We start from the raw sequence: 27,053 nt of genomic DNA, 5'->3' as shown, positions 1-27,053 counted from the left end.
ACAAAAAAATCTAAGCCAATTTGGAGAAACCGCCACCACTTACACCGGCCACGGCGCCCCAGCCACAACCACAACCCTCTTTCTCTCTCTACACTTCACCGTTAAAACTGCTTATTTTACACACAACCACCCCAAGATTTTCACTCTTCTGCGTTTTTCTTCTTTTCCCATCCCAATATCTTCCAAGATTACTCTTCTCCCTTCGCTCGAGATTCTTGACCACCTCTATCAATCTGGGACTCATTGACTAAACGCTAATCGTCACAAATATGCACACCTCGTCGGTTGTATTCAACACAAAACCGGTTTTAGCCCAGATTCATGCCAATAATTGCTATTTTGAAAGTAGAGATAGTTATAAGTGTAGTTATTTTGCTGCTAATTTCCGGGTACAATCAAAGAAGCCCATTTCGTGGCGCCCGCAAAGGGGTCGGCTGACTCGGCCCAGCTACCCGGTTCCTGTTAGCACTAAGGTGCGAATTCTTGTATGAAAGGGTTTCAATCTTGTTATCATTTGTTTTTATTGGGAAATTTTGTAGGGTGTTAATTGTTATGTATAACGCGGGATTATGGACTTTTGTGTGCGTTGGTTTTTCATATGGAGTGAATATTGAAGTTTTGAGGACTTGGCTACTCATGCTTTAACTATCTATATGATTGACAATTGTAGTTTCTTTTTATGATTAGTTGATATTAACTATCTCTAATCTATATGTTTATCTGGGTTATAAGATAGAGGCCACAACATTATGGGTTATGTACGGATATTACCGCTAACACCATATTATAATGAATGCGGTATGCACTCATGACATTTACAGTATTCTTTTGGAAAGTTCTTGTGGTGTTATTTGCTTAATGTATTATTACATGTGTAATTTATATTTTATTAGTGCTACTGATAATGAACTGTTTTTTAGTACAATTCGAGTTTGTGTAGACATTTTTGTTATTCGCATATTATTTTATAATTTTATTGTTGTTTTAGACCTTTATAACATCATAAAATGTACTTGTTCCGTATCATGCGATAATATCTTGATCCGCTGTGGCTCATTTGGAACAATGTCTACTGAGACTGATATTGTCACCGACGCTGCGATTTTGAACTATGATCAATAGTCACCAGAATTTGGATTTGGTATAGTCCTCTGTAGTATGATAGCATGGAAAAATGGAAATTTGAGGTTTAAGATAGGAAGGTTATATTTGAGTTGGAGGCTCTTTCCTCTGGAGTTCATTTTGGAGTCTTTAGTCATTTATGCAAAAACAGACTCCACAGTTGTGAGCAGAGACAGAAAGAGCTCTGAATGCTTAATTACCTCATTTCTTAATTTGAAACCTTGGGTGTCGAGGCCTATTAGCTTGTTCCGCTGCAAGATTGATACAGTTACTTGTGACAACTACGTTAGAGGGTGCAAAGAAATTTAAGATCACGGAATATCACAGAATTTGTTGTTTAGCACAGGTTAATGCTGTTACAGGAGACACTGTGGCACTCTGTAAAGGTTACTCTTTAAATCCTGAGGTCATTGCTTCACGTTCTAGCAATAAAACCTCCCTGCTTGTAGGGTAAGGCTTTGTGCACTTGGATCATCAGCCGACGCAAAAACATTGCTTCCGTTTGCATTAAGTAGACCTTTTTATACATGTTACAACCGTTGACAAGGGTAAAGACACAGTTGAATTATGTCTGTCCTAAGTCTTGAAAATAGGTTGGAGCTAAGTAAGGTAATAAGTTCCTGTCTGAAATTTGTTGAAATGGCTTTTATCTAGTTTGTATTATACATAAAATTATTTCAATTTTTCAAGGAATCTTTGTTTTGCTGACTTGCGTACTATCTTTTTCCATTGTCACCCTACTGACTATAATATCTTGCTAATGGTGTCCCTTATTGCAGACTACAGGGAGAAGATATTCTTCTCAGCTCAATGAATTGATACCTCAGTCACGGTTAGCAGATAAGTGTCAACAAGTGACTTGCTTCCATGCTTCCAAAAGAAAGCAAATTGATGTGAACAGATTCACCTCCGGATTCTTTGTTGACAAGTCAACCTTTCATCTGCCAAGGCACAAACTTGATTATGCTAATGTAAGGCATTGGTAACTGTAGTAGTTCTTTTCCAGTGCTTTATCTTGATGGTGAATCTATGAAGACAAGTTGTTAGCCAGTCTGATTACTATTCGTATGAAAATTGTGATGTCTCTTCTCTATATCATTTTCTTCTTGCTAAATTGGCAGTGGGGAGATTTGAATGGCGTCAATTGTTTTCTGCTACTTATAGATTATATTCATCTTTGATCATAATTCTATGATTACAATTGATTTCCACCCCATTTTCCATCTTTTTCAAAATTTCGAGGATCTTTCTTCATCCACACCACAATTCAGAGCAAATATTTACATTATCCAACACTGCTTTTCTACAGCATCGTTGTCCTTTTTTAGGATGGTTTTTTTGAGGCAAGGAAGGGAATGGCGAGTTCTGAGGAGAGTGAAGGGAATTTAGGGAAACAAGTGCGTTTATGCTGATTTTGTTTTCATTCCTTCCCTTGGTATCTGGTTCTTGTGTCGAGCATTTGGCATGTTCTATATGGTTAATCTGTAATTTCAAGAAGTTTCATCATTTATCTTCTAATAGTCTGAACTCACTTCTATTTGATTGTTCCTGCCAGGTTAGACAATTTGATGTTCCACATGCCACTGTGGGCCCTGAAGAGCCACATGCAGCAAGTACAGCATGGCCTGATGGTATTATGGAGAAAGAGGGTTTGGACTTATTAGAATCAGAAGTAGAGAGAAAAGAATTTGAGAACTTTTTGAGATTTGAGCTTCCTTCTCACCCGAAATTGCACAGAGGACAACTGAAGAATGGGCTCCGCTACCTCATTCTGCCGAACAAAGTCCCTCCTAACAGGTACTGTTGTTTACAATATTTTGCAGTCAGTTGGATGCAATAAATGTATTTTTAGGTTGTTCCGAATTTACTGTGACATTGTAAGAGTTTTTAATCAATTCTTCAAGAAAATCATGAAACATTGCAATCTGCACTGCGGTGTGAAAATAAATTCTCCCCATTTAGGAATATATGAATGTTGACCTCACCATTTTTCATCATTTTTCTGCTCAAACAAGGTGCCCGGGGGGGGGGGGGGTTTACATCTCTTCTTTAATGGCTTGATTTTAGAATTATGAAGTATTTCTTATTCTCTTTCTTTCTCTTGTTCACTTATAATTATTTTTAAGAGCATTATGAATGTGTCATGGTGGGAAAGAAGCAATATTCGGGGGAGAAAAATATTTACCATTCCCTAACGACCATACTGGTATTACAATTTGAAGAAAGATCATTTTTCTGTCATTCTCGCACCTCTCTAATATTCTTCAAGGTTTGAAGTATAGGTTTGAAGCTCACATGGAAGTTCACGTGGGTTCCATTGATGAGGAAGATGATGAGCAAGGAATTGCTCATATGATCGAACATGTTGCATTCCTCGGAAGTAAGAAACGTGAGAAACTTCTTGGAACTGGGGCAAGATCTAATGCTTACACAGATTTTCATCACACAGTGTTTCATATTCACTCACCAACCAGTACAAAGGTTAGTGCAGTTTCCATCTTTTGCTTGTGAGGATGGGCTCGTCGCTTTGGTCGATGTATATCCTTCTCTACTTTTGATTGCATGCATTTTTCCTTGTGAAACGGATGATTATACTGATGATGTGGGGGACAACCATAGAAGCACAGGAAAATGAGGAAACAGAGTTGACTTTCTTTGTGACTGTCCTAGAGGGGACAAAACTCACTGTGAATGTGAAGATGAAGATGGTTGATTTGCCTCACAAAGTAGTTATTTTCAAGGACAATAGGATTGGATACTTATTCATAAACGTATTGGCATCTATATAACTGTTACCATTAGTTTCATCTCATGTTTTTTTCTGGCTGATGTCCTTTTAAATGATACTTCTCTGTTAGTCTCGTCTCTGTTCGTAGTGGTTTACTGTGTTTTTTTCAGCATTGTGTTTCTATATTCCTAATATAATTGAACTTTCAATCTCTAGGATTCTGAAGGTGATTTGGTGCCAGTTGTTCTGGATGCTCTGAATGAGGTATAGCCACTCTTTTGCTTTTAATGGTTAGATATGATTTAAATTTTGTGTTCATCCTGTCTATGTCAGTGGCTATGCATGAGGTTTCAACTTTCTTTCTTTTGTTTCCACATAATTTACTATGTTTCCAATTATATGCTGTTTGAAGTTGGTTTCTTTATGAATCTCTTTTTGGTTGGCCATAGATTGCTTTTCACCCCAAATTTCTGGCTTCTCGAGTTGAAAAGGAGAGAAGGGCAATTTTGTCAGAACTACAAATGATGAATACCATAGAATACCGTGTCGATTGTCAGGTATTTACCACAATAGATGGACATAGATAACTTATGTTTATTTCTCTATCTCATTGTTTACCAAATTTCTTTTCCTTTTGCTATCTGTTTTTAACCCAATTCTTCATTTCTTTTGTTGGTACAGTTGTTGCAACACTTGCACTCTGAGAACAAGTTGAGCAAAAGATTTCCTATTGGATTGGAGGAGCAGATTAAGAAATGGGATGCCGATAAAATCAGGAAATTCCATGAGCGCTGGTATTTCCCCGCAAATGCCACATTATACATCGTTGGGGACATTGATGACATTTCAAAGACGGTTAACCACATTGAAGTATGCAATTGTTCTCAATTGATTAACTATCTCTAGATGATGTTGATCTGGGGCATCCGTCTGTTATTGTGTCTACATTTAGTTTCTCTGTAGTTACCTCAGAAGTAGTAGGTAATATCCAAGTCTTTTGTAGGCAGTTTTTGGACAGACGGGCATGGAAAGTGAGGTAGCTGCTTCACCTACACCAAGCGCTTTTGGTGCGATGGCCAGTTTCCTTGTTCCTAAGTTGTCAGTTGGACTGGCTAGTGGCTTATCTCAGGAAAGGTTATCCAATTCTGTGGAATCATCAAAAAACTTTAGAAAGGAAAGGCATGCTATTCGCCCTCCTGTTCAACACAATTGGTCCCTTCCTGGAAGCTACACCGATGCAAAGCTGCCCCAAATATTTCAGCATGAATTGCTTCAGAATTTCTCAATTAATATGTTTTGCAAGGTTTGTATTCCTCTCTCTTAAGTATTTATTGAAATTTGTTTCTTTGCATCGTTGCTTTTATGCTGTTACTGGGACTTGTTCTATGTGCATAGACTATTATAGTTACTCTTGAAAGTGTTCTTTCCTTCCATATCTTCTATTCTGCTCTTCTTCTTTATATTTTTGGTGTGGGGGTTGGGGGCATTAGGGATTAAAAGGCATCCTTTCTCTGATTTACCATCATACTATGAACATAATTGCCTACATGGGCAAGGATGATGTTAAAAGTACAAAAGAAGAAAAAAGAGAAAACAGGAAAAAAGGTTAGCTATCTTAGTCAAAATTGAATTGTGTTTTAGTTATTTGGTTACGTGTATTACTTAGCCTGTGCACTTGAAGACCTGCAGTTGATTATTTGGTGCTGGTTTTGGAAGCTTTAATATCTGAAGGCAGTCACTACCTTCTCTGTTCTCCCATACAGAGATGGTAATGGATTGCCACGGCTTATGCTTATAGTCAACGTTTTTAAGAACATGGAGTAGCAGTACCTGGAGTCCTTCGCTGATGTTCCATTTCCTTTAGATGAATAAAAAGGTAGTTTTCTTTATCAATAATTTCTACCATAATGAATCTACTGCTGTTTTCTCTCAGATCCCTGTTAACAAGGTTCGTACATATGGTGACTTGCGGAATGTGCTGATGAAGAGGATCTTTCTTTCTGCTTTGCATTTCCGAATTAACACAAGATACCAGGTGCACTGACTTTTCCTTTCAATTGGTTCTTGTGCAAGAAGCCGTCTTGGGATTTCTGCCTCTAGTATGTTATGGTTTGCTTTTATGTTGCCTCAGGTCAAAATTTAAGTTGCTTGTGAAATTCATGAGGCGCCTTTTTCTTTCTTAATTATTTAAGAAAAGGAGAAGTGACATACAATGTTTCCTCTTTATGCGTTCTTTCATCCAAATCCAGGCATAGTCAACGACAATTATAGAAAAATATAAGGCAAGTAGTATATTGCAGAAAAGTAACAAATATTATCTTTTTTCTTGTCAGTGCCAAAAATAACTAATCATATGTTTTCTTCGGTGTGCCTCTTCTAATGCATTGACTGAGTTGACTGGTCACTGGAACTATGAACTTATTGAAAAGGCAACCAGTCATTAGTTTTCTTGAGGAAATGAAGCTGAAGGTAACCTGATTCATGGAATGATTTTTTATCTTCCTCATGGCACTGTGAACACAATTGCTCAGCATCAAAAGTACTGTCATCCTTAGTCTCTGAAAGATTCTGACAGTATATTCACTGCATAGTTCAATTTGTATGTGGTTCCATGAGATATTAATTTTACAATGTTGGCCTGGAGTTACTTTGATTTGGTGTCTATCTGCATGGCTATTGTCAATCTTGTCTAAGCAGTTGGTGTTTTAGTTTGCGTCTTCATTATTTGTATTTGAAGCTAATCTGAAGAATTTTCAGAGTTCGAATCCCCCATTTACGTCGGTGGAATTGGATCACAGTGATTCAGGAAGAGAAGGTTGTACAGTAACCACTCTTACTGTCAATGCAGAACCTCAAAATTGGGAAAATGCAATCAAAGTTGCTGTGCTGGAGGTTTGTTGTTTCTCTAAGTTTCTTTCTTATGCTCTCTCTACAATCATATATGTTACCTTGTTGCCACTTACAGATACTGTATTCAATGTGAATAATAGGATCCCATTTGTTGCCTTTCTCTCTTTGTTTTCTTGAAACAGTTTAGTTTTTGGTTAGGTTTTCCAGTTATCGTGTCATCCTTTATGTTTTTGCTTTGCATTTCAGGTTAGAAGGCTTAAAGAATTTGGTGTTACTAATGGTGAATTAGCCCGTTATCTAGATGCCCTGTTGAAAGATAGTGAACAATTAGCAGCTATGATTGACAATGTATCCTCAGTGGATAACTTAGATTTCATTATGGAAAGTGATGCACTCGGTCACACTGTGATGGATCAGAGGCAAGGACATGATAGTTTGGTTGCTGTTGCTGGTACAGTTACTCTTGAGGAGGTAATTATTGCCTTTTCCTTCCAATCCCATTGGTTTACCTGAATGGTAGCTTTTTGTATTTTGCCTTCACATGTAGCAGACAAATCATGATATGTCAAAATTGTTTGAAATATGAACAGTTACCTTCTCAGACTTATTGGTTTCCTCATTATGTATATGGAAGTAATCAACAGCAAACTCACAGTTTGCAAAGTTGTAGATGTTCCTAGGATGAAGTTTGCATACTGATGTTGTATTTTCTGATATGTCTTAGGTCAACTCTATTGGCGCAGAGGTATTGGAGTTCATATCTGATTATGGGAAACCATCTGCGCCGCACCCAGCTGCAATTGTTGCATGTGTGCCAAAGAAAGTGCACATCGATGGAATTGGTGAAACTGACTTCAAGATAGAACCAGAAGAGATTGTGGATGCTATTGAAGCTGGTTTGAAGGAACCCATAGAGGCTGAACCCGAGGTATTTACCTTGAAGGCTTTTATATGTTGTAAGAGGGGCATCAGGCGGGCCTGGGGCCATTGCCCTCCAGTTGGAGAGAGATTTTTATGTTTTCATCTTTAGAAAGTTGTGCTCGGAAGATGCTTCTGTTAATTCTTGTCATTCCCATTTACAGAAGAGTAGGAGTAGAAGGCAAAGGGGAAGTTTCTTCATTCGCCCAGTTCCTATTTGACTTAAAACTTTTTTCTCGCTTCTGCAGCTTGAGATACCAAAAGAGTTGATCTCTTCAGAACAGCTGCAAGAATTAAGGTTGAAGCAAAACCCATCCTTCATTCCTGTTGACCAAGAAAAGAAAACGACAAAGGTTTATGACGAGGATACGGGAATTGTGCAGCGGCGTCTTTCAAATGGCATTCCTGTAAATTACAAGGTAAATAATTTTTATATTCTCAATAAGCTAAATATTCATTGTGTTTGAGAAGTTTTTCTGATTCTTCTATTCAGAGTTTGTAATTGACTGCCGTCTTTTCCTTTTTAGGAATAAAATTAAGTGTTGCTTCAGAAACTCAGTTCATGATCTTGTTTCCAATTTAGTTTTATTGGAAGAATTTCTCTATATACTTGATTTTTGAAACATCTGGTCTCACATATCACTATTTTCTCCAGCATTCTTGCTCTTTTTGGCTCTTCAAACCTCAAGGTCTATTTTGATGGAATAGTTTGCACCAGAATTAATACATACTTCAGTGTTTTGGCTGTGAAAAGTTAGGTTTCTGTTCTAGCTATGAAGCAAGCGCTTAGTGTTAGTCTGAAACTAAAGGTTCTAAGAAGCAGTGTCATTAAAATTTTTAACTTTGAAATTGCAGTTTCATATTTTACAACAGGATGCTTTTACTTCAAAATGTTCCTGTTCAATATTTCTGGACAAAAGTCATAATCATAAGCCGTGATGGTGAGAATTTCACAAGTGTTTGGCAATAGTAATCATGCTAGTCTTATGCTACTTTTGTGATCTTAGATGTTTTGCAAATAGATACTTATGGGATTATTCTCAATATTTTACCGTAGTTTTCTTGAAGAATGGTTACATATCATTCTTGTTATTCTGCTAATAGATATCCAAAAGTGAAGCCAATAGTGGTGTGATGCGCCTTATAGTTGGTGGTGGACGAGCAGCTGAAACTGATGAAGCCAAGGGAGCTGTTATTGTAGGTGTTCGAACTCTGAGTGAAGGGGGACGTGTGGGAAACTTCTCGCGTGAGCAGGTGACAAAGCACAAACTTTTGTTTCCTACTTCATTATTCTTTTTTCATGCATGGCAGGTTGGTTCTATCATAAAATGAGATGAATTTCGGTGGGGGTGTTTCTGTAGTTATCCTTCTTGCTATCGTTAACTTCAGGTGGTTTTGGTTGTTTATGTGTCTTTTATTTTCTGTGTCAATCGGATGGGGTAAAAAAAACCAATGATAATATTGTTCCGTGTATACTTTGTATGATTTTCTATTTTCTCTATCCAACATATCTTCTGCCTTTTTCTTTTTCTCATTAACCTATGTTATCATGCAAGATCTTAAAATGTCTTTAATCTGTAAAATGCGGCAAAAAGATTTTTTCCTTGCCATCATGGTTTTTTGGAAAAGCTAAAATGCACAATATCTTTCTCCAGGTGGAACTGTTCTGTGTGAACCATCTTATAAATTGCTCCCTGGAGTCAACCGAAGAATTCATATGCATGGAGTTCCGCTTTACTTTAAGAGATGAGGGGATGCGTGCTGCTTTCCAGTTACTTCACATGGTGCTTGAGGTAATCCTGAAGTCTTCTGTCATTTGTAAACTTTAATTGAAGTGTCTACATGATGGGCCTGGTTCATCCTTCTGTCAGTTGTGAAGTAATGTGGCTGCTAGTTATTTATTCTTATAGTCACTTTTCCCCAGAGTAATTATCTTCTGCTGCTTTTTCCCGCTCCCCTTCCCCCTGGCGTGGTTATGAGTTGGATGGATTGGGCCGTGTTGGGGATAGAACATAGCTGATTCTGCTGAAATGGGTATAGTTTCTTAGAGGAAGACAAATCTTCAAGGTTTCTTCTGGTCAATCTCAGGTTTCTTGAACCTAATTTATGTACCTTTAATAGTGTGTGCAAGATGGGTGGTCTTTGTCTTTTAGTTTGAATAACAGTTTGCTACTATAAGTTGAGGTCCATTACATGTTTTTCTAGTTAAACAACTATAGTATTCTCGCAGAAGCTGATAACTCCTCGGTAACTGTTTCTAGTCCATTTTTTCTCCATTTTTGCTGGCTGGTGAAGTTGGGATTAAGTGACAGAAGGTTTGGGTGCATTTCAGAAACATTCTAGGTCTTTTCATGAGTGTCTATATATGATGGTTTTGCAGCATAGTGTTTGGTTGGATGATGCATTTGATAGAGCAAAGCAGTTATACCTGTCCTATTACCGTTCTATTCCAAAAAGTTTAGAGCGGTCCACGGCCCACAAACTCATGCTTGCTATGCTGGATGGAGATGAACGGTTTGTTGAGCCCACACCAAACTCATTACAACAGTTAACACTAGAACAAGTCAAAGATGCGGTGATGAATCAATTCGTTAGTGACAATATGGAGGTTTGAATCTTCAGGCTTTTTCGTTACTTTGTTTAAAGAGCTATTAAGACCTTTTTGAATCTAACACCTCACCATGTGAAAGGTCTTATCATCCAAATATTAATTTTTTGTCCTTTTGACAGGTGAGTATTGTTGGAGACTTCTCAGAAGAGGATATCGAGTCTTGTATTCTGGAGTACTTAGGTACAGTTAGAGAAAGAAGAGGTTCTGAGAGAGCACAAAAGTACAGCCCAATCATATTTCGACCATATACTGCTGATTTACAGCATCAACAAGTAAGAATTGAACTTTTTTTTGTAATGATCTAGTTTTGTCTAGTGAAATTTGAATGTTGCTTTTGATTCTTAAGTTGCTGTTCAGTAAGCTCTTGGCTCCTACTTGTTTATTCTTGATGTTGTTTTATTTTCTTTGTTATGGTTTGCGTTTGCGCTTGTGATTCATTAGCTGCTTTACAGGTATTTCTGAAAGACACAGATGAGCGTGCATGTGCTTACGTTGCAGGGCCTGCACCAAACCGTTGGGGATTTACTTTTGAGGGGAAGAACCTTCTTGAGTCAGTCAGCAACGTTCCTGCATTTAGTAAGTTGTTGCAGTATATAGTACTCTGTTTAAACCTCTCTCCTAGTGCTAATGCTATGCACATGATGCCTTGAGCTGTTCTTTTTTACATTTATGTAAATGTTGCCATATATTGGCTGACACAATTATAAGAAAAAATCAATATTTTATGTATTTATGCAATATAGACTGCATAAAGGTGGTGCTATCTTCTATAACTGCTGAAAGCATTCATGATCCAACATGTAGATGTGCACAGGCGCAAACAGAATAATAGCCTTGAAAAATGATTTCTTGATGATTCTTGCTTTTCTACACTATATCTGGCTTAGTCTAGAATCTGTAGGTTCACCATCTCAAACTCTAAAAGTGCAAAACTTAGGAGCTTAGGAGGTCAAAAGTGAAGTAGGTTAAGTCTCCACTGTGTGATATGGTTTATGTTTCCACTACGTAGTAAATTTGGAGCTGTTTCGAACCTGGATTTTGCTTTTTCTTGGGAAAGACAAAGTATTTAAAAAACCCCAATCGTTTTTCCTTTAAACATACTCTTATTGGAGACAGCCTAAGTTGCAAGCGTTTCAGCACCAGAGGAAAAGATTGTTGCTTGTCATTCTTGCCAGGTTGCTGGTGCTGGAAAGGTTTGGTGTCTGGCTGTGGGAGATATGGGAGTTGAAAATAGGTGAGGGGGAAGGAAGAAAGGAAACAGAAAAAAACTAATCACAGTTTATTTTGCAGAAATGAAGTTAAAAAAACTTGTGCAGTAGCAATTGATTTATGTTTCGTAATGTTAGTAACAACGGGGATGACAAGATGTTTGCCTATTCTTTTCTCTGATATGGAAAGAGCAGCAGGCCAATGTTAAAGCAAAGAAATAGCATTCAGAAGTACAGTGTAACAGAAAATTAGAACTGTCACTGCATCTTCAAAAGTTTGCTTTTACCAAGTGGCAAATCTATATATTTATGGGCAAAAACTGTTGAATCCATTGCTAGCTCTACGGGATAGCTTCTAAAAGCTGACTTATCAGCAATTGATTGATCATTCTTTTGTCAGCTTCGATAAGCCATTTACATTCTGAGGAGTTAGGTATCCTGCTGTTCCATCCCAGTAAAGGCCTGTTATGGTTCCAGGGACACAATATCATTCTAGTAAGTTTTGTTCAACTATGAAGTTTCAAGTTGATGTTCAACAGGGAGCATCTAAAGTGATAATTTTCTACCTTATAGCAGTTAGTACTCTTGAGCATATTTTGGAGCTTTAACCTGTGCCTTTATTTGGTCCTTAGATGCTCTGGTCTTGTGATACGGGTGCTGTTATTGTATGTTGTTGCATTTGATGCATCCTGCTCTCTTAGGTCATGAAATTGGCAATACATGTGTTGATTCTGAAGATGCCACATGACTCCAGTTATTATTATATTGACATATCCTATCAACTTCCCTTGAGAAATTGGAGGCATATACTTGACTTGTATCCAGTATTGACATATAATTGAGGAGGCTGCTTATGAAGTAGCAATTTAACGGAGTTATAATGCTTTTGTTAATTAGAAGATGAAGAGTGGTTTTGATTGTTACCAATGCTAAGCATTTGGAATGAGGTATACCTTGGTGCAATGTTACAGGAACTCACAAATGATATCCTGTCCTCATATGAGACGGTTAAGTTAGATGGGTTGACCCTCACAAGGAACCTTTTAAGCTACATCAATGAATGATAGTGTTTTTTCTACATCTGATGCTGTTACTTGATGAATATATACAACAATGGCTCTTCTGCTGCTTGGTATTGGTGCTCACGCTGCTAGTACTGTGCCCTAAAAACTTGTGTTTACTGTTTAGATTTTTTATTTTTCTTTTAATGGAGACCTTTTCTAAGTTTACGGCAGGCTTCTGAAATTCTAATTATGATCTGTTAGCATCTCAAGATGGATTGATGAATCGTTGTCCAGGTGAACATCAAAATTTTGAAGAACAACCTGGAGGTTTAGAGATCACTGAAAAGAACCTGCAAGGCAAGTTGCGCGCTCACCCATTGTTTTTTGCCATCACAATGGGCCTGTTGCAAGAGATCGTAAATTCCAGGTAGTTTATGGATATGGGTTTAGAATGCGGTGATTTATTATTGTAGTTATACTATTCCACAATGGTGAGTTTGTTGTATGAGTATCAAGAATTGCTTGCACTTGTTGACCCATACAAAATTGACAACGTACTTGTTGACCCATGCATGTTTCCAAGTGTAGGAAATTTTGGCAGTAGATTATCTTTTACTTGTATCCAGAATTGCTTTTCCTATATAGCATTTGGTACGGTTTTATGTGTTGGCTTAGAAAGGAGCAGAAGAGTTTCCATGCTTGATTTTCCCTTTCTAATTATTCAACTTTATGGAGATGGTAGAGTTCTTGTTCCTTTCTCTATCCGTGTAATTTCTTTCTCCCTTTTTTAATCTTATAGGCCATCCATCACCATATTATCCATCAACTGACTCGATTATGATGTGGATCATTCTAGCCATGGAAAATTATTCCGTAAACTTTTGAACAGCGTTGAGCAGGAAACTTTTTCGAAACAGGGTTTTACCAGAGGGTTAAACATCTGTTTTTGCTTTTGTATAGCGTGTGTAGAAAGCTTTTGATTTTGTTTCTTTGTCATCCACTTTTTTCTTCAATGCTCTTGTTTTGCTTTGAGAATTTATATAGGATGATCTAAAACTTTATGCGAGTTTTCCAGTTTTCAAGTCATGGTGATTGCTACTTCCAAATCTACATGTGATTTTATTTTTTTATTGACACACAGTACTGTTCTGCTGGCAGTCCATTACATACTTGCAATTTTATATGCAAAACCATCTCCTTTTTTAATCAATGTTTATACGTGATGTATGTATATGCATGAATGTGTTTTGGTTATTTGAGCTCAACCAGCCCCTTGCAGCAGCTACATGGACTGTTGTTGATATATTCTTTTGCCAAATCGTGTATATATATATATATATATGTGCGTGTGTGCGTGTATTTGTGGGGGCTGGGCAGATGGGGAGATGGGACTGCTAGCCCACCTACCTTACAGAGTAGTAACACCAGTAACAACAATAACAACAGAAGTACTATAAATCCTGGTGCAACACTGGAGTTGTTTAGAGTCTGATGAACTCACTACTTGCGATGGCATGCCACATCATTTCTTCTCAGCAGAATTCATTGTCCTAAAAGGGGGGTCGAGCATGGTGCATAACATGATTTATATCTTATAACTATTTAGTACAGCGTCCAGTCCTATCGGGGCAAGCACTATAAGTCTCCTTTTAGTTGAAAAGAAAGTGATAGACTATGTGAACTGTGAAACCCTATTATACATAGATAAGTTTTAATGTGGGTGTCGTGAAGTCAAATTCAGAAGGCTTGTGGTGTGTTTGACTTATTAGGATACTGATGGATGCAGGTTTGTATCATTTTTTTGTGTTGATTAGATGTATGCTTAGTTGAATTTGTTTTCACTCTTTTGGTAATTTTTTTTCTTGTCTTTGTACAGACTTTTTACAACAGTCAGGGATTCTCTTGGACTGACATATGATGTATCGTTTGAACTAAACCTGTTTGATCGATTGAACCTTGGGTGGTATGTAATCTCAGTGACATCAACCCCTGGAAAGGTCTGTGTTTTCTTTTGATATGATCACCTATTATAATTTGCATGTTTATTTATGGATGTCTTACTATGTCAATCTAATCAATACATGTACAGGTACATAAAGCTGTCGATGCTTGCAAGAATGTCCTTAGAGGTCTGCTCAGCAACAAAATTGCCTCAAGGGAGTTGGACAGGGTGAGTTTCTTCACAAAATGATTGTACTGTGGTAATTGTTACCTTCAAAATTTCTCTCTCTTTCTATTTGGTTGAAATAGAATATTTGCCACTAATTTTCAAAAGGTTTGGGAACATCCTAGTGCTTTAATAGAAAATATAGCATGTGAGAGGTAAACTTGGAGGCTCCAGCATCTCACACATTAGCCTTGGTTTTACTAGAGTTGGTGTAATGTTATCTAGGGCTGGAATGTTGACTTCCATGATTGTTGTTGTCAACATCCATTCCCTATTTCCGAGAGTAAGGAATATGCAGTGTGCCTTGTGTGTGCATGCTGGTTTTGTAATTAATGCATTTGCATGATTTCTTCTTTTGGCAATTGAAAGCCAAGCTAATATTTTTCGTATAATTGCCAGTAAAAAGTGCTTTATTTTCAAGTTCATCATATTTCATTTTATAAGCTATCAAGAATTTTTCCTTCCCCCCTAATGCTGCTGTTAACTGAACTTGAGTTTTGCAAAGGCATTTCATTACTCCTTGTTTTGAAATTATTTGTTCTAACAAGGGTTCTTCCTGAATTTGACTTGCTACTGTAAATATGACAAGTGTAGGGGTAAGCCGAGTGGTTGTTCATTTGATAACAAGGTTTCTTTGTGAACTTTGACCTTAGCTGTGAAAGAGACAGAAATGTATGCTTTAGTGGAATAACTGGTTAACACCAGGTTGATTGTTTGATAAAGAGTAAGAAACGATGTTTGATTCTGTTTGTTGCTTAATGACTTGCACAAATACCATCCTCCATTGATGAAACATGTCCTGGAGCTGGTTTTTTGCTCTAACTTGTGGACGTGCCTTCTTTCACATGGCTTGTCGCATGTGCATATGTTTTCTCATATGCATTTGGAGTGATTAGGATTCTGCAACTAAGTTTGCAAACATAGAGTAAATCATTCCAAGTTTTGGTTGCTTCAGTCACTTTAGAATTCCAAATGTTTATTGATACTGGGTAGACTGCTTCGTTCTTATATTTCCATGCAAGCCGGCCATCTTGTCCCACCTCACAATTACCCCTACCAAAAACACCCAAAGGTGAGGAAAAAGTGAAAAAGAAACAGAAAGCTCCAAAGTATGTGGTAAATCCCATAAATTCAGAGTGTGGTAAATCCCGTAAACTCAGAATGTAGAGAGTGGGTGAGAAAACCTCAGTGCAGTCTAATTTCTATTGTGGCGGGTGAGCATTCGTTGGATGCTTATGCATTAGATGCAATCTTGATATGGTCTGTCATTAGTAAACTCTCTGTCTGCATATACAGGCAAGACGAACACTGCTTATGCGTCACGAAGCTGAAATAAAATCAAATGCATATTGGCTGGGATTGATGGCTCACTTGCAAGCAACATCTGTCCCAAGAAAGGTATTATTTGAAATAGTCTTACTGTTAACTTTATGAATGCATCAATCATATGATAGATAATTTGTATCCATGACAAGTCAAGCTTTGGAATGAAGTAAATTTTTCAGCATCTTTACAACTTCGATTTTTGCAAAAAACTCGATGTGTGAGAATGACGGTATGTTTATTGTACTTGCTGTCAGGATATTTCTTGCATCAAAGATCTGACTTCACTCTATGAAGCTGCTACTATTGAAGATGTATATCTTGCATATGAGCAGTTGAAGATAGATGAAAATTCACTGTTCTCTTGCATCGGAGTTGCTGGATCCCAGGCCGGGGAAGCCATCACAGGTGATGTCTAATGTCATAATATGAGCTTAAAAGCTGTGGGATACTTCCGCTAGTAGTCAACACTCGGTAACCAAGTCATGATACTTAATTTGTTCTACAGCTTCCATTTTGGAGGAAGAATTGGTTGACGGCCTCCACAGTGTCATTCCAGTGGGCAGGGGATCATCCACAATGACACGGCCAACAACATGAAGTTTGTAATACGAGCAAATTGCGTAGGCTGATACATAAGGTACATCTCTTAGATACCAATTTGAATACCTAATATCGGTATAACCAAGAGCAATTAAAAATAAGACAACCTTGGAATGGAGAATTACAATATAGTGATCATTACAAGGGGTTAAATGGAATTTTACCTCCCTGTGAAATTGGTAATGGGTAAGAAAAACCCCTGAACAAAAGAAAGACCGAATAACCCCCTTGGCATTTCAAATAAGCAGCACACTGTTACCTTCAGCAAATTTATTAAGAGTTTAATTCTGAAGTGTCAAAAATACCCTTTGCCATTTTATGTTTTCAAATCTATATTTTATCTGATTTTTCTTTTTTCTTTTTAATTTTATTCTTTTCTCGTCTTCTTTGCCAAAAGAATCCCCAAATCAATTCTTAAACCCTAGTCACCTCTCCCAAACAACCTATCATCGCGGTAGTGCCATCATCGTCGCTGTTGTCTTGCCGCCACACCCATGACTTCATCCCTGCATTTTGTTCCCATCTATAATAAATAGGAAGATAATTTTTAGATTTACTATAATATGCAATAAGAACCATTGATTGTTATCATAAAAAAAAATCTTACCCGTTATTTCAATAGGGTTGAATGTGAACCATTGATCCTCAAGTATGAGGTGAACCATTTATTCAGACCTTCATTACATTAAATTTTTCTTTACTTGAACAAGCAATGAGGTGAACTTTAAGATTGTCAATATCCATTTATTCTATACATTGTTAAATCTTTTCATCATGGAAGGCATCATAATTCGTTCAGCAGGTTGATATACTTCCATTGGAAAGGTTGCTCCAACTTTCTCATGCACAACGCTTCCTAGACTTACTGTGGAATCAGAGGCCAAGAAACGGCTCGGCAGGAGCCTGTTTAGGAAACTCGAGCCTGTTTAGGAAAACGCCGGAATATAACATTACATGGATAGCAGCTAAGCAGTCTTAGATGCGATCAACTCCATAATTGTTGTACTTTGTACCCTTTTGTATATTCAAGAGGGATGGGATGAATAACATCTATAGATGATTGATTCTTGATGACGGTACAAAGTGAATAAAATCGTGAGTTTTTTCTGTGATGTTAATATGTTGCGCAATTACATATGCTTCTTTACTATATATCAAACAGCTTGAAAAAGTTGTGTTGCAAATTTCCAAGTGGTGTACGAATTGGACTATTATCACTGCCGCTGCTACTGTTCACATTTTAGTAAGTCTTGAAATCAACTTATCATCGCTTTACGTTCAATATACAATACTGATAAAAAGACTCCAAAGTTTGCTTCTCTTTGACCAAAAAAAGAGCATCCAAACATGGTGGAAATCTAACTCACCTGTCATATACTTTTCTCTTTCACTTCCCTCAAAGTTGGGTTAGTGCTCCATTTATTACATTATCTCTACTTGAAGGTAGCCTAAGAGTTAAGCATTTGAGGGCTTGCAAATAATTTGTTATTAGAAATTTTCGTCTTTGAATTTATCAATGCACAAGTGAGAGAATTTCTCACCTCATGCATGATTTGAAAAGTGATGAGGATAAGAGTAGTCTTTGCTATGATGATGTTCAATCCATGATGATGTTTGAATGAGTTGATTTTGCAGATATGATTCACTACCCATCCTGCATATGTTAATTTATTTATCTGTTTGCATTTGGCTCATGATAAATTGAAGGCTCGGCAGTTCTAACAGGTACAGTGATATGAGTGTAAGTTGGATTGAAATCTTTGTGAATCAAAACTCCAACTTTTTCACAGACAAATATTATTACACAAAAATTACTAAACATGTAAGAACATCGCATTCGTCAATTTGTCCAACCAAACACAGAAAAATGCATCATAAAATTATTTCATATAACCAAATAGGACCTTAACTAGGGGCATGGAGCATTACAAGGAGCATCGGTGTGGTCATTCTCATTAAATTCTTTTTTATTTAATTTAATATTGAGAATTTATAAAAAAGAAACATAGAAAAACTTTGATTAAAGTTTCAATAAATTTCATTTGGACAAGCGACATTATGACAGGCCCCCTTCCTTTTTTTAAAAAATCTCTTTTGTATTATTTGTCAAATTAATTTGATGAAGAAAATATTGATAAATATCATTACATCATAGTTTATTTTATTTTTTTAAAAAAATAGGTTTGGTAAAGTAGGCATCATCCCAACACTGAAAAGTGCATAATAATTGATTAAAGAGGGTGAATGTATGTAGATTCAAATGCTTGACAGCTCACTTTTGGAATCTCCACTCTATGGATAATATATTCTTTGTGGTTGTTGCCATACTTTGCTCTAACTTGGGAACTTCAAAACAAACCTATATATGCATAATTAAGGTCAGTCAGGTGTAAATAAATCGAGTCGAGTTAATATTTAAAATTTAATTGAATCAAGTTCAAACGAATTTTAATTTAATTGACTACCAGCCAAATCCAAGTAATTTAACATTCTAAAGTTACTATTATCTTGTTTCGTTAATCAAATCGATTTTTAGTTCAAAAAATTATCAAATGAAAAATCAAGCCTGGTCTGTTAAGTTTAATGATCGAGCTCAAACGAGTTTTTTTATTAATAATTTTCAATAATTTGTTTTAGCACTAACTGAACACTTTGTCGAATCGAAATAACGTCTAAGTGCGAAAAGATGATATGCTCTATCATTTATAAAATTATAAGTACATCATTTAAAGTTGTAATTTTCATTTACATCGACCCCTCTCAACGGTACAAACTTATCCGAACACCCCATGTGGCAAGTTATGTCCGACACTCTTTTAATAGATGTACTTATAATTTTATAAAAAAATAATAAGTACTTGTATAATTAAATAAAACTTTAAAAAAAATATCAATATACTAATTAACTATTGGGAATTTCAACATAAGTGTAAATACTTTATTTTTTGAATGACCTAAAAGCAATGAAAAAAAATAATAATGGACATTATGATGACATGAAAGGTGCCTTACTCCACCAAGAAACAAGAGAAAATAAATATATCATTGGATATTTGAATTATTTATTTTCATGAAGTATTAGGTATGATAGTGACCAGTGGGGTCGGATTAATTAAATTAAGGGCATGGGGTTAATTAGTCTAATCAGTAGATGTAAGCACGTTATTGACGTGATTGAAACGTACAAATTAATTAAGGATTATTATATGGTATTATTTATTATCATTATTATTATTATTATGATCTATTTATTTTATTTTAATAATGAAAGAGATATCTCTTTGAAGTTTGAACCTATCAAAGTTGCCAAAATCAAAATTTGCAACCACAAAAAAGAAACTTCTCAAAAGAAAAAAAACAAAAAAAGAAAACCAACAACAAGAAATATTTATTGTCAACAAGGACTAAGTTAGAGGTAAGATATTTGGAATTCTATAGTAATTATGAATAATTATGCATATTTTATATTTAATTATCATATATTAATTGTTAATGATTGAAAAATATTGTCATATATTGTAACAGTAGTTATTGACTTTGACTATTGAATTATCGTTACTAAATATTTTTATGGAAAAAAAAATAACGTCGCAAAAATTTGAAAGATAAATAGTACAAATAAAAAAAAAAGAGAAATATTTGTCCTAAAATGTACTGGAATATGTAAAACTACTCGAGTTTGCGTCATATTTAATTTGATTAAAACTCATTCGAACTCAATTCAACTAATAATCTAAAAACACTCAAAGAAAATCTTTTAAGTGCGATAATAATTCAATCAAGTTTAAACGATAATGTACTGGCTTAGACTCGATAATAAAGATCAAATTCCATCCAAGTAAGTCACAAGGGTACAATTCTTCCCTCCTTCCCTCCCACACACCTTCAAATGATGGAAGGAATGTGAAAAGCATCACCATAGTTTTGATGATCTTTCTATGGTTTCCAGAGGATGGTTGTCTCAGCAATCATCGAGGTGACGACATAAGGATCCATGTTCGAAGCAGGCCTCCGATCCTCGAAATAGCCTTTGCCCTCCTTCTCTGTGTCCCTCCCGACCCTAATAGAGGCTCCACGGTTCGCCACGCCCTGTGAAGAAACAGCAATCCCGATCAGCAAGACAATAACAAGGTTTTAGGTGTCATGTTGTCGTTTTACAACAGAGATGCCGTCAGTAGTTACACTAACTCCAGGAAGAGGCCGTTCAAATTTAATTGCAACAATGTGAAAAAAGATGCTGATTTTCACCCTCGCTGTTCACATAATATGCTCGTTCGAAAGTATCATCACACACAAATGAATATGTTTATGGAAACGGAGATGATTGTTACCCATAAGAAAGTGTTGATATCAGCTGTTTCGTGTTTTCCAGTAAGACGGCGTTCGTTGCCTTCTCCGTAAGCAGCAATGTGGTGTTTGTGCCTCAGGCCGAGCTTTTCAATGGCCTTCTTGATGATCTCGTATCCTCCATCTTCTCTCATGGATTTGGTGCTAAACAATTTCAAAGGCAAATTGTTAGGAAGAATGTGACTACGGTGTCATGAAAAATAACGAGATTTCAAGCAAAAAAACAAAATGGGATTTCGGATCTGAACCTGTAGTTTGTATGAGCACCGGCACCATTCCAATCACCCTGACATAAGCAAGATTTATTACAACAATGAATTGACAGCAAGATCACAACCTCGAAGGGGGTTGAGAGAAAAGGGAAAAGCAATGTAAATAACAATTATGTAACCTGAATCGGCTTTGGGTCGAAAGAGACAACAACCCCTGCAATCTCCGTAATCCTCTGTCAAAACACAATGAACATGTGAGAAAAACTATGAAGAGGGTTCTTGTAATGAAACATTGCTCTATGTTTGGATGGAGTGGAAGTACCTCAAGAATGTAACGGGCCACCCAGAGCTGATCTCCGGCAGAGATTCCAACAGACGGCCCAACTTGGAATTCCCACTAAGCAACAGAAAATTATAGTTGAGACATAAAACTACAGTGTCCGATTCTACTATAACTACATTGGGATTCATCAAATTGAGTTTTCTTTGTAAGATACAATGTTTATACCTGACCAGGCATAACTTCCCCATTGATGCCACTAACATTGATGCCCGCATATAGACATGCTTTATAGTGAGCATCCACAATGTCGCGGCCAAAGGCCTTGTCAGCACCAATCCCACAGTAATATGGCCCCTGTAATAAACCAAGAATCAGACAACAAAAACAATCAGTTCCATCCTCAGACCAGGCTAAAGATCGCGACAAAGCAATAACTCAGCACGAAAACTCAAGAAGTTCAGACACTACACAATACCGCAAAAACATTGTTCAATTACCTGAGGTCCCGGGAACCCACCAACAGGCCAGCCAAGCGGCCACTTCACATCCTTCTGCAACAGAGTATACTCTTGCTCTATGCCGTACCTGCATATCAAGCCGTGTAGTGAAAATTCAAGTTCCCTTTCCAACAAAACTCAAGGAATGTAATCAAAATGGGAAGCAGAACATACCAGGGTTCCTCAGAAACAACCTCAGGATGGCTAAATATCTTGGCAGCATCATACCTCTTGTTTGTGGGAATAGGTTCTCCAGCTGGCGTGTAAGCATCACACATGACCTATGGAGAACACAAAAACCTCGAGTTGACCATGTTTTTTTTTTAAAAAAAACAAGGGTGAGACTGTTTATTAGCGAAAATTGATGCAAGATTAAGACAGAAATCTCTTACAAGTATGTGGTTTCCTCTCCTGAATGGATCGGGAAAAATTGCCTGAGGGCTGAGTTAGAACCAAGACAACAAGAATGTTCATGTATTGTTCTTTCATTTTTAACTTAAAACAAAAGTTATAGGAACAAGTATATTTAACATGAAGAGAGAGAAAGAGAGAGAGGTGGAGAAATGTCTCACTAGAGAATAACTTCACTGTCTTCACCAGGGGCTTGGCCTGTTGAAGAACCATCATAGTTCCACTTTGGAAGCTTTGAAGGATCAGAAACTGGAGCAGAGAGTGTCTGATATTCACAATAAAAACAAGGAATTTTACAGTGAAAATCTTGAAAAATTACCATGAAGAAACTGTTGTTTAGGAAAACTTACCCTGGCCTTGCTCCTGAGGTCCATCCCAGATCCACCAATCCTGACCATTGATGAAAAAACATGAATATGGGAAAAGTGTATCAAGTATCAACCATCAAAAATCAGAAAATTTTAAGAGATCATCAAAATTCAAGAAAAGTTGCTCAGAGCTAAGTAACAAAAACCCATTAAACTAAGCAGCAGAAGGTGGAAGATGAAATCAGCACAACTCCCAAAAACCTCCAAAGTTGTTGGAAATTAAATGGCAAAAGATTAGCAATACTTCATACCATTAAAAGGGAATATGAGTCATTCTTGAGTAAAAACACAATCCCTTAATTAAAAAAAGAAAAAGAACCCATAATAATGAATCAGCTGAAACCCAAAAGAAAAAGATCTCCACAGTTTAGGCCATTACAAAGAACAAGAACAGTAAACAGCCACTGATCAACACAGCCAACATACACAGAATCATGTTTGATGAAAAACAAGCAAAGCCCACCAACCAAAGAACTGAGAAACCACAAAAAAGGCATAAAATAAAAGGGGGCAAATGTTGAAAGAACTGACCATATGTACTCAGCAATGGTTTTCTCAGTAACATCAGAGAGGTTCAAGTTGATGAGATCATTTAGCAGAGACATCTTTCCTTCTTCCTAATGATGAACAGCAAACTCCAAAAACAGTTCTTTTTCAAGAACCCTTTTGTGTGTATATTTTGCAGTGATTATCAATCTCTGCAAGAGAAGTCTCTGTGTGTGTGTTACTATGGAGAGAAGTGAAGAGGCATTTTTATAGCCATTATGGCGTTGAAAAATATGGACATATTCAATATATATATATATATATATATATATTAAAAATTTAATCTTTTAAAGAAATTCACAAGAGGTTGGTTAATGAATAGTATAATCAAAGAATCAACCATAATTTAAATTTCTCAGAAAAATCCCCTTTAACATTCACTCCATAAATTCCCAAAGGATCAAAATTATCAAAATATTCCTATTTTGAAGAGGAGAAATAAGGAAAAATGAGCACTATGTTTGTTTTCATTTCCAACTTATTTTCGAGGCAAATCAAAACATACCCAATGTTTGTCATCATTCAAAAACACCTAAATAAGGTGTTTTTAACTGTTTTAGCATAAAAACATACATATATATACACACATATATACATAAATATATATAAAAAATGCATGATTTGACAATGAATAGTAATTTTTGCCTCCCAAAATACAACATTAAACATATAATACTTATTTTAAATTATCTCCAAAGACATGATTTGACAATGAATAGTAATTTTTGTCTCCCAAAACACAACATTAAATATATAATACTTATTTTAAATTATCTCCAAAAACAAATCCAAACATACATACTATCTCTAACACACACTTATTTATCTTTGTTTTTATCTCTCTATTTCCACAAAATACAACAAAACACTCAAAAAACGAGTCCAAACATTATGGAGGGTTTCCCACATGGAGAAGAATCAGGAACAAGATTCCGAGTTCTAGAGAAAGAATCTGTGGGAATCTTGTTGGGTTTGTGGAAATTTGACTCAGTCCAATGAATCTGACTAGGATTCATGATGGAATAAATTCCCTCTTAAATATGATGATGATGATGATGATGAAATACTCTTTTTTATTTTTGGTATATGTCAAATTCACCACCCCTATGCCTATTTCCAAGCAAAAACAATATCCATAATTATGCAATATTGTTATTATTTATAATTTCAAACTATTTATTTAAAAATAAGGTTTTAATACATTATTATATTATCTATACCACATCTAGTCAACTATATACTCATATTCGTAAGATTCGAAATTCATAAATCTTTAATTATAAGACCTCCACCTCACCAGTCAGCACCCAAGCAAGGATTTATTAATATAACTTTGGACTATTAAGGATCTTTAGAGTGTATATATCAAAATTTTATAGTGAAAATTCGCAAATATAAAGAAGGTAGAAACCAATAATTTTGCAACATCATTAAAAGTTATCATCCTCTAAATGTAAAGGGATTTATTTATACAGACTTGACAGCAAATTAAACAAATATGATAAATTTACATATTTGCTCATACTCTTAATTGTCCCATCAATTTTAACTTTCTTAATCTAATCCAATGATTTTAATAAATTTTGTATGTCAATTAAAATTTCAATTAATAGCTATATTATTTATTATCAGTCTAACAAAATTTGACCTTACTATTTTTGGTGTGTTTCAATTGTAATAATTGAATATGACCCCGCTAAAGAAATACAATCACAAGTAATTTTTTTATTTTAATTTTCTTCTATCTTCATATTTTGTTCGGATTTTTTTTTTTTTTAGAAATGATAATTACATCAAAGTGTCAATAATCTGAATGATTGCATAATACATTAGTTGTAAGAATTATAAAATTTCACGTTGAGATAAATACCCACACATTCGATGGAACTCAAATTCATGATTTTGAATTTATTCATAGGACCTCAATCATAACCACTAGGCTAAGACATCATTGATTATTCGGCTTTTCTTCACTCTTATTAAGGATTTTTAATATATTTGAAATAGTTCACAAAGAAATCTTAGTTTAACTTGAAATTTTAAGAAATCTATGTGAATATTAATTAATAATGTAATAATTTTCAGTGTCATCATTCCATAACCCAAAAGCCAAGTATTCTTGTTGGTAGTATATATCCTATTTATTTCCTTTGCTCCTGAAACTATATTCAAAAATAATAATTTTTAATGACTCCATATTTAAAAAAAATAAAAATTATTAGTATTTTACAAAATATAATCCAAAATAAAATTTAAGAAATTTAAAATTTTTTAATTTCTAATATGAAATTATCTAAATTAATAAATAAAAAAATATTATTAATTAAAATTTTATATATTTAAATTCGTGAATCCAAATAGAATGTGATTAATTTGTTCTCGTGGAGATGCTCATAGAGTCACTAACGACTATGTGTCGTTGATTTTATCGATCGATGTCAAGGTTTTAGGGCATTATTATGTACGTAAGGTGAGCATGGGAAGCTGAGACTTAGTAAATGATGCTCACAATGTGGAAAACTAGACAAATGCAATGCTCCAAATACTAATGCATATGGTGCTAAATTAATTAAACTATAATTGATTGAAATTTTTAATATTTTTCCGGTTGGATTTAGCTCATTCTATTAGTTTTTGTTAGATTTTTATCTATTTTTTTATGGTGAATTGTCCAAATGCTCTTCTGGACTAAAATTATAATTTGATTTATTTTTAAATTTTTTTTTATAAATTTTTCAGATTTTTTCATCCAAAATTTTTTTATTTTTGTTAAAAAAAAAATACAGTAAAGGTATAATTGATAATTTCATACCTTCATACAAGGATTACATAATTTTATCAAATATCGGAGGGAGAGAGGAGGAGTCATTTATAATGTTTCAAACAATGAGGGGGTATTTATAATTATGCTAAATCTTGGGGAAGGTTGTAATTTACTCTAAAATTATATATATTAATCTTTGTCTATGACCAAACTATCTTTATGAATTCATTTTTTTTTTTCTAGTATCAGCAAATTTGATGACTTTAAACTAACATAGGAATCTATTTATTAGATAAAAAACGTTAATAGCACCAAATGTAAATTTTAAACAACAAAAGTTATGTGTAATTACACCAAACTTTATAGGTAGAGGTGTAATTTAATCAGTATACATGAGTAGAATAAGGATAATTGGTGTTGTTACGTGTAACTTTGTGGTCTAAAAAATTATATTTGGTGCTATTGATGTGTGTTTTTATTTAATAAATAGATCCATATGTTTGTCTAAAATCATCAAATTTGCTGATATTAGAAAAAAAATTAAATAAATTCATAAGGATAGTTTGGTAATAGATAAAGTTTAATATATATAATTTTAGAGTAAATTATAACAACCTCTCATGAGAATTTGCATAATTATGAATATCCCTTATTGTTTAAAAAATTACAAATACCCTCCATGATATTTGATGAAATTATGTAATTTTTGAACAGATGTATGAAATTATCAACTTTATTTTTATAGTATTTTTTTATTTTTTAAATTAAAACTTATAAAAAATCAAATGGGGTGAATAGAAAAATTTTAAAAATTATAAAAAAATTACCCACTTAGTTCATAAAAAATAAATAAATTATAATTTTTAATACATAAGGATATTTTGATTAGTTCATCACTAATGAAATAGGCTAATTGTTAAACGTCCGTTAAAATTAAAAAATATTGATAATTTTTCAAACAACTAAAGATTGACAATTATACAAAACCTCAACGAAGGCCATTGTAATTTACCAATGATTTTGTCGATAAGTTACAAAAATTGATGAAAGGAAAATTATAATTTTTCATTAAAATAAATTGAATTTAAAGA

At 35.0% G+C, this 27,053-nt stretch overlaps 2 protein-coding genes across 4 annotated transcripts; one reads left to right on the top strand and one right to left on the bottom strand.

The window, feature by feature from the left end:
• On the top strand, positions 1-17,652 carry SPP (Insulinase (Peptidase family M16) family protein). Of its 3 annotated transcripts, none has more exons than XM_088878554.1 (25): positions 2-473; positions 1,902-2,093; positions 2,678-2,919; positions 3,405-3,603; positions 4,067-4,114; positions 4,300-4,407; positions 4,532-4,720; positions 4,854-5,153; positions 5,784-5,885; positions 6,608-6,742; positions 6,947-7,171; positions 7,425-7,628; positions 7,867-8,037; positions 8,723-8,872; positions 9,274-9,411; positions 9,999-10,226; positions 10,349-10,501; positions 10,682-10,805; positions 12,703-12,868; positions 14,318-14,438; positions 14,531-14,611; positions 15,905-16,006; positions 16,189-16,339; positions 16,440-16,571; positions 17,334-17,652. In XM_088878554.1, the coding sequence occupies exons 1-24, from the start codon at positions 270-272 to the stop codon at positions 16,529-16,531; spliced, it is 3,825 nt and encodes a 1,274-aa protein (XP_088734680.1). In that variant the 5' UTR covers positions 2-269; the 3' UTR covers positions 16,532-16,571; positions 17,334-17,652. The 3 variants fall into 3 exon arrangements, with proteins under 3 accessions (XP_088734685.1, XP_088734680.1, XP_088734684.1); XM_088878558.1 differs by having other exon boundaries at positions 3-473; positions 12,736-12,868; XM_088878559.1 differs by lacking the exons at positions 12,703-12,868; positions 14,318-14,438; positions 14,531-14,611; ... (2 more) ...; positions 16,440-16,571; positions 17,334-17,652 and adding an exon at positions 11,838-12,686 and having other exon boundaries at positions 1-473.
• Positions 17,653-20,212: 2,560 nt separating this feature from the next.
• On the bottom strand, positions 20,213-23,426 carry LOC105165713 (glutamine synthetase cytosolic isozyme 2). Its single transcript, XM_011084818.3, has 12 exons — positions 23,184-23,426; positions 22,635-22,674; positions 22,446-22,549; positions 22,266-22,314; positions 22,048-22,154; positions 21,874-21,961; positions 21,602-21,730; positions 21,416-21,490; positions 21,273-21,326; positions 21,130-21,167; positions 20,866-21,025; positions 20,213-20,623 (listed from the first exon to the last, which is right to left on the bottom strand). Exons 1-12 carry the CDS (start codon positions 23,255-23,257, stop codon positions 20,471-20,473), a joined length of 1,071 nt encoding a protein of 356 aa, XP_011083120.1. The 5' UTR covers positions 23,258-23,426; the 3' UTR covers positions 20,213-20,470.
• Positions 23,427-27,053: the final 3,627 nt, after the last annotated feature.

Source organism: Sesamum indicum, linkage group LG1 (assembly GCF_026168435.1).
Source record: "Sesamum indicum cultivar Baizhima isolate 11 linkage group LG1, ASM2616843v1, whole genome shotgun sequence".
Classification (NCBI taxonomy): Eukaryota; Viridiplantae; Streptophyta; class Magnoliopsida; order Lamiales; family Pedaliaceae; genus Sesamum; species Sesamum indicum.
This window is presented reverse-complemented; position numbering and strand designations above follow the sequence as displayed.

What these genes read in the sequence shown, in the direction of transcription:
- SPP (XM_088878554.1), top strand. Translation starts at nt 270, where the DNA reads ATGCACACCTCGTCGGTTGTATTCAACACAAAACCGGTTTTAGCCCAG. An exon ending in CCATAGAGGCTGAACCCGAG is followed by an intron (nt 7,629 to 7,866) that starts GTATTTACCTTG and finishes TCGCTTCTGCAG; the next exon opens with CTTGAGATACCAAAAGAGTT. An exon ending in CAAGAGATCGTAAATTCCAG is followed by an intron (nt 12,869 to 14,317) that starts GTAGTTTATGGA and finishes GTCTTTGTACAG; the next exon opens with ACTTTTTACAACAGTCAGGG.
- LOC105165713 (XM_011084818.3), bottom strand. Translation starts at nt 23,257, where the DNA reads ATGTCTCTGCTAAATGATCTCATCAACTTGAACCTCTCTGATGTTACT. An exon ending in GTTGTTTCTGAGGAACCCTG is followed by an intron (nt 21,962 to 22,047) that starts GTATGTTCTGCT and finishes CTTGATATGCAG; the next exon opens with GTACGGCATAGAGCAAGAGT. An exon ending in TCGACCCAAAGCCGATTCAG is followed by an intron (nt 21,168 to 21,272) that starts GTTACATAATTG and finishes TGCTTATGTCAG; the next exon opens with GGTGATTGGAATGGTGCCGG.